Source organism: Montipora capricornis, chromosome 11 (genome assembly GCF_036669925.1).
Source record: "Montipora capricornis isolate CH-2021 chromosome 11, ASM3666992v2, whole genome shotgun sequence".
NCBI lineage: Eukaryota > Metazoa > Cnidaria > Anthozoa > Scleractinia > Acroporidae > Montipora > Montipora capricornis.
In genome coordinates this window covers 27,261,173-27,268,672 of record NC_090893.1, presented here as the reverse complement: position 1 = coordinate 27,268,672, position 7,500 = coordinate 27,261,173, and the positions used below count along the sequence as shown (strand labels likewise).

At 39.4% G+C, this 7,500-nt stretch overlaps 1 protein-coding gene across 5 annotated transcripts in view; it reads left to right on the top strand.

Annotated features, from left to right (window-relative positions):
- The window catches only part of LOC138025032 (beta-1,3-galactosyltransferase sqv-2-like), a 49,621-nt gene that overhangs the window by 29,399 nt on the left and 12,722 nt on the right, over window positions 1-7,500 (top strand). For all 5 annotated transcript variants that reach the window (XM_068872270.1, XM_068872268.1, XM_068872267.1 and 2 more), the window contains one exon: window positions 6,635-7,087. In XM_068872270.1, the coding sequence (XP_068728371.1) occupies window positions 6,716-7,087 (372 nt within the window). In that variant the 5' untranslated portion in view covers window positions 6,635-6,715. The remainder of the gene's footprint in view (window positions 1-6,634; window positions 7,088-7,500) is intronic.

Genomic DNA, 7,500 nt, shown 5'->3' with positions numbered 1-7,500 from the left:
TTCCCGTTGTTGTTTTTCGCGAACTGTTTTAACCTGCCTTTTAACTAAAACGACTGACTGCAGAGAAGTCCTTTGAGCTCAGTTTTTCGGTTGACATCCGTTATTTTCTTTGGAGTTCTATTTTATAATCTCGTTCTATTTTGCTGTATCAAAGAAAATATGGATTCGTCGCTGAAATAGTCAAACAAATCGCAACGCTGTGAACTAATGTACATGTCAACAAGATTTTCTTGTGTAGTTTTTCTAACTTTTGCACTGATTTCTGAAGGACTTGACGGAGAACAAAGATGAATCCTTGAAATAATAAGATGTGAAGGCAGAGATAGACGTTTGTGCAATTTTCACTAAATTCATTCCTCCTGTTTTAAGAACTTTTGTTTACTTTTCAACAACACAAAGCATTTTAATACGTAGAAATTTATTCGCCTGTTTGTACAAATTTTTCAAACATCATTGTTTAGTTTGTTTAGCTCATTTCTCTGTGCTTGCCATGAAATATAACTGTTTGTTTTTTTTATATTTATTGCACTAAGAGATATTTGAAGTTCTGTTTTATCGTTAATCTATCATTTTTCTTTGAGCTTTGCGATTGGAGCACTTTTTTCAGTTAAAAGTCAATTTCAACTGTGACAGTGCAACTTGATTTTCAGACAAAAAAAAAGCAGAAAAAAATAAATAGATTATTCACCGGCTTACGCCGGTCCGTATAGGGAAAAACTGTGCCCTCGGCCTTGAGTACGTCCCTCGGCCTGCGGCCTCGGGCCGTACTCAAGACCTCGGGCTTAGTTTTTCTCTATACGGACCTCCCAGCCGGTAAATAACATATATATATTCCAACAAACCAATTACATGTAACTCGAATATTCAGAATATTTTGATATACCCAGGATGAAAGTCAATTACCAATGTTTTTGTTTGATCATTTGTTTCCTTGCTTTTGCGAGTAGTATGAAGGTAATATGAAAATGTACTCCAACAAGCCAATTAATTGGAGTATTTAGGGAGGCGTTTTTTTTTTTACTGAACGTTAACGTGTGATTCTAAGTTTGTATAATGAAGGCAGTTAATGTAGTTTAAAATAATTCTCAGAAAGCAAGAATTACGCACATCTTTAATGTTTTCTTTTTACTAGAAGATTGTGCGGACTAATGTAATGCGATGCTGGTTTCAGCAAATTTCTCTTTGAGCGATCAGCTTTAAAAATGCCTTTCGGTTCACATAAATTTACAGTAATCCCGATATCCGAAAACCCAAATAGCACTTCACTTGCCCGTGGGGCTGGTAGAAGTTAGAAGCATTAGCCCGATCGCAAAATCCACCGTACACCTTGGCTATCAGACTGCCTTGTTAACCATAGCGGAGTGAATATAATGCACCAGCCCATCAGGTTGTGAGAGGTTCGGATGCGATTAAACTTATTTTTGTTAAGTCAATGTATATTTTACAACATCAGAGACTGGTGTATAAAGTCACTCTGGGAAAAGAATACCTTCAGAAGAGATATGGGGGTTGCGGCTACCGGTTAATGAGATTATGTTGCAATTGAAGCAGAGTTTTCTCGGCCATGTTGGTGCCAAAACAACAGAGAAAAAGTAGCTCATGTTTTGCTTAACAATAGAGTCAAATTCGCAAAAAGCTTTTTCGCTATTGTTCTTTTGTTCTTTCCGCCAACACGGCGGCTGTGATACTAACAGTTGGAAATGAGTTCTGGGAATTGAAGAGTTTTTTTTTTTCTTTTAAAACACAACCGAAATATCCGGACTCTCGAAGCTACGAATATTAGCTCACATGTCACGGCTCCTAACCACTAGACTACCGAGTCGCCGTTTGCTTAGACAACATTTTTAAACACAACAATCTAATTTATTTGTCAAATAAGACCGGGCTGTAAGAGAGAGAGAGAGAGAGAGAGAGAGAGAGAGAGAGGTCCGGCCACCATATAAAAATGCTAACCATTTTGAAATCAGCGCTTAGGCTTAGTGGTTATTCAGCAATGATTTTTTTATATATATATTAATTAGTTTTGGTAATTAATCGGCATACTTACCGGTCAATAGACCTTTAGTGATTAACGGGTGCGCTAGCGGAGTGCCGAACAAAGGAGCCACCTCTTTCGTAAGATGGCTTTCAACACAAGTTTTGCATAGTAATAAGGTTAAGACGTATGTGTGATCGCTCCGCGCTCTTTCTCCTTTGGTTCGTTCTCTGCTGCACCAACCACCCATTTTTAAATGGGAGACGGTACAGAAGCTATAAATCTACAAACTGGCCTGGAAAATGCGACTCATGGCTGAATCTTCGACCTATTAGAAGGGATTTTTCCTATCTACCACTGTACCTTCGGTTGACTTATAAAGTTGCTGGAATCCTATTTCACAGTAGATGTCATTACCCAAACAAAGATGTTTTGTTCATAACATGCATACCACGCAGCTGGACGCACACTGGTTATGCAATCACAGATTCTTTTCTGCACAGAAATTTACCAAAGCGGCGTAGGATGAAAAGACACAAAAGACCATGTTTCTATTATCCTAACAGCTCCGCCGCATTCAATATCTGACCTTCAAGCTCAACCCGGGGCCTTCTATGAACGGAACAATACCGGTCATTGTCTCATCACAAGCCAAACGCAGCCATGCATCACGGCCCACTGCTGTGTCATATAATGCCACTCCCGGTTTTAAAGGTTGCTGTCTCAGGGGACTGAATCGGCAAAATCTTATCAATTTAAGATGCTCAAACCAAAACTGCAAAATGGCTTTATACCCATTGAATTTTGCTTGCTGAACACCCGATCGATCAATAAGAAGGAGCTTGCAATTAAAGATTATGCAGTTGAAAATAACGTAGATATATGTGCAGTGACTGAGACATGGCTACGCGATAATGAAAACTATGAAAACTAAAATTTTTCCATCGCCGAAGTTTGCCCCACTGGATACTGCTTCTACCATGTTCCACGGAAAAACTCACGAGGAGGAGGAGTTGGTCTCTTAGTAAAGAAATACATAAAAGTTACGAGACAAACCCAAGGAAAATTTAGCTCTTTTGAACACTTGGATGTCGTTACGACATTCTCCACTGGATCTACAAGAATTGTTATCATTTACAGACCACCTCCATCGAAGGCAAATCAACTAAATAGTGCTCTATTCTTCGAAGAATTCGGCACCCTCACAGAGCAGTTAGTTGTTTTCCCTGGAAACCTGCTAATAGTGGGGGACTTCAACTATCACATGGATGACACTAAAAATTTGGATACTGTCAAATTTAACACGGTCCTAGAATCGTTCAGTCTAGTCCTGCACGTTAATGGAAACAACTCAATAACCACTTTGCTAACATTGGTCCAAAACTTGCCAGTGAGATAAATTGTGATAATGGTAGCTATCAAAGATATCTTACTGTTACAGATAAACAGTTTAAGCTCCAACCCACCAATCCAAACAAAGTATTTTCACTTTTAAATAAACTAGACAAGTCAAAGGCAACGGGCCTTGACAAAATATCTGCTAGGTTTGTCAGGGAATGTGCTGACCTTATTTGTATGCCGATATGTGATATTTTCAATCAATCCATTAGTCAAGGGACGTGTCCAGATGACTGGAAATATGCAAGGGTTACCCCTCTTTATAAACAGGGTGACCGCGGTGATGTTAACAATTACCGCCCAATATCGGTGATTCCAATAGTGGCAAAGGTGTTTGAAAAGATAGTTTATGAACAGCTTTATGCCTATTTGGAAGCGCACGATATTCTATGTCAAAATCAATCAGGGTTTCGTGCTAATCATTCAACTGTAACAGCTTTGTTGGAAGCGACAGATTCTTGGGCATATAATATTGATAACGGGAAAATCAATGGAGTCATTTTTCTAGATTTGAAAAAAGCTTTTGACACTGTTGATCATCAGATCCTTCTATCGAAACTAAACTATTATGGTATACATGGCAAATCTTTCAAATGGTTTCAGTCATACTTAGAAAACCGCCCACAAAAATGCTCTGTGAACGGGTCGCTATCCAATAGCTGCACATTGACATGCGGCGTCCCTCAAGGGACCATCCTCGGTCCATTATTGTTCTTATTATATATCAACGATCTTCCAAATTGCTTATCAAATTGTAAACCGAGAATGTACGCTGACGACACGCACCTTACATACGCGGGCAGCAATCTTGAGAATGTTCAGTTTTGTCTAAATGAAGACCTAGCAAACGTTTTCAACTGGCTACAAGCGAACAAACTCACATTGAACATGACCAAAACCGAATTCATGCTAATAGGGTCAAGGCAGAGACTGAATACTCTCACAGCTTCACCAACAATTAGAATGACCAATACTCAAGTGAGCCAGGTTACAGCTACAAAATCGCTTGGTGTGATAATAGACGATAAACTCGATTGGCATAATCACATCGAAAAATTAACTAAAACGATCGCCTCTGGTATCGGGGCCCTAAAGCGAATTAGGCACCTGATTCCAGCATCAACCTTACATCTCATTTACCAAGCTTTAGTAAAACCTCACTTTGATTACTGTGACATTGTTTGGGGTAACTGTGGGAAAACGCTACGAGACAAACTGCAGAAATTGCAGAATAGAGCAGCCCGTGTGTTGACATTCTCGAACTATGATGCTGATGCAACTGAGCTACTCGAGTCTTTAGGGTGGAAAAATCTTGCACGCCAGCAGGAAATTCATAAAGCCACTATGGTGTTTAGATGTCTGCACGGGCTAGCTCCGGAGTATCTGTATTCAAAGTTTACGTGGCGTGACTCTGCTTATGTCCTCAGGGACTCTGAAAATAAGCTCAATGTTCCATTACCGCGCACTGATTATTACCGAAAAAGCTTTAGCTACAATGGCGCCACATTATGGAACAGTCTACCATGCGATATAAGGAACACAGAGTCTCTGGGGGTATTTAAACGCAAGATTAATGACATTCTTTAAGTCCAACGCACGGCATTCACGGAAAACAGCTTTTAGTTTATAGCTTGAACTTTAAATATTTTTAAATATTTTATATTTTAACTAGTTGTATTTTATTGTAATCATTTTAAAATTTTACCTTTTGTAATTTAGATTTTAGCATTGTTTGTAATCTTAGCTGATGATTTTACCGTGCATAAATAATAAAATATCATATCATCATATCATATCATATCATCATCACTCCACTTAGAAACAACTCCACTTAGCGTTGTCACGTTAATTGATGACGGCCTTCTTGCCAAACCAAAGTTCGTTGCGCATGTGTTGATCAATAAACTTCATTAGAGCCCATTACCGCCCACAAAAGTCCACGTTCTGTGCACGCGCTGACAATAATTTAATTTAAGAAAGGGCGCGGATTGTGAGGAAACGAAGACGTTAAAAATGTGCTCATTTAACGAGCAAAAACCTCACCGGTTTAAGTGCTGATAACACAGACCATGCTCTTTAGCACACTTGTCGAGAGCTGAACTTATTGATTCATTTAAGATTTATGAACTGTTCCGTAGCCGTCTTTTCAGTAGCCTGTTTGAGTTCGGAGTTTTGTCCGAACGTGCGTGACGATATTGTTATTCCTCGTTTTGCTATTGTTCTATTATAGATGATGTAATGTTCAGTTAGTGTGCTATGAACTCTGGGAACAAAGAACACGTGCAAAGAGAGAACAACAAACGAGAAGGACTTATGAGTTGTAATTTTCCTTTGATGTGAAAGACGAATAAAGCGAAGCTTAGAGAAGAGTCGAATTAGTACTTTATCGTTTTTTGGGAATACGAACAACACTTGCGTTAATTTCACATGTCGCAGTAAGGCAGGAAGATTGTCCAGTAGTTTTGTGGTACAGCATCCGAACTCACAGGTTTGGCTCCCGATAGAAGCAGTCGGAATTTTTCCCGAGTATGCTCGGGTCAACATAAAGATCAAACGTATATTAGATGTATATGTTACTAATAAAAGTAAATAAATGAAGAGAAATAAATGTATTTATCATGGGTTATGTGGCCCATTGTCTGGGGAGTTGCACGATATTTTGTTAAAACGTTTTATTAGTGGAGGGCTGGTATGTATTCTGCATTTCATTCTTGCATTTCATTAAACACCCAATGATGAATGACTGTCCGTTCTTCATGTATATACATATATTCAAACATTTGTATACGCGCTTAGTTCAGATTAGTTTGTAGGCTTTCATACCACTAGTTGTTTGCTTTTCTGGTTGTATTTTTGCTTGTAAAGACATAATAAATAGGGTCGCACACGGCTCGTGTTGACACACCCCATCTACGGTTTGTTATTACACAGTAAATGTTTCATCTTTGTTTGAGCGGGGTATTGAATCAGCACATAGTGCAAGCTTCCCGCTGGCGAAGTCATCCGAGGGTAATCCGCGTTTTGGTTTTTTTTTTTTTTTTTTTTTTTCGTTAAAGGAGTGGGCGCTAGTCACGACCCAACACTTTCGTTTATACAGTAAATGTTTTTCATATTACACAGTAAGTGTTTTATCTTTGTTTGACTGGGGTAGCGCATTACCACATAATGCAAGCTACCCGCTGGCGAAGTTATCCGCAAGTAATCCGCGTTTTGGTTTCTTTGTATTTATTTATTTATTTACTTATTTTTTATGTGTTAAAGGAGTGATCGCTAGTCACGACCCAACACTTTCGTTTACCAGCATCGCTCGAGAATTCGCAAAAGGAGGGGCATTTTCCTGCAATGTCCTGGAGGCGGCCATCCATGAAGTTTCCTTTTCCTGTACTCCTTTATGCTTTTGTTTGCATAGTGGTACTCTTGGTTTATATTCATTTTTCAATTTTACCTGGACGTTTCAATGGAAATGTGAAACGCAACGATGAAACAACGTCTAGCGACGCACAAAGTGATGGCAAAGAGACCCGCTCAGACGCATCTGTTCTAACGGACTATATGCATTACACGAAGCTGCTTCCAGTACTGGACTTCAGACATTTGGGAAACAAGCGAACGAAAGTACTGTTGTTGATCATTATTAGCACAGCTCCTGGACGATTTCAGAGAAGGCAGGCAGTAAGGGAAACATGGTGGAAACACTGTCGGAAAAACAGGCAGGTACGGAAACAGAACTTTGATACGGTGGTAGTCAAGTCTATTGGGTCTATATTTTCCAAGTCACAGGTTGACACTCAGGGTCTCAATGTGCAATGTACTGTCTTTGAGGGACGAAGACTGTTGCGCTCCCCACCAAATACGACGATTCCGAGGTTCAAAATGCTGTATTTTCGAAATTAAAGACGTCTCGGAACTGGAAACTAGGTCATTTTCAACTTTCTTTAGATAAAAATTCAGAAGGCCTTGCGAATTTGATTTAGGAATTTGATGACGTCACTGGGAAAACCATCTATTGTTTTCTTTCTTCTCTCGAGTGGGGTCCAGAAGGAAGGTCCATTTTCGGTCCAGTTAGGGGGTCCATGTTTTGTACCATCCCTCCTCAAGACTCACTAAAATCTCCCTTCTTTTCCACG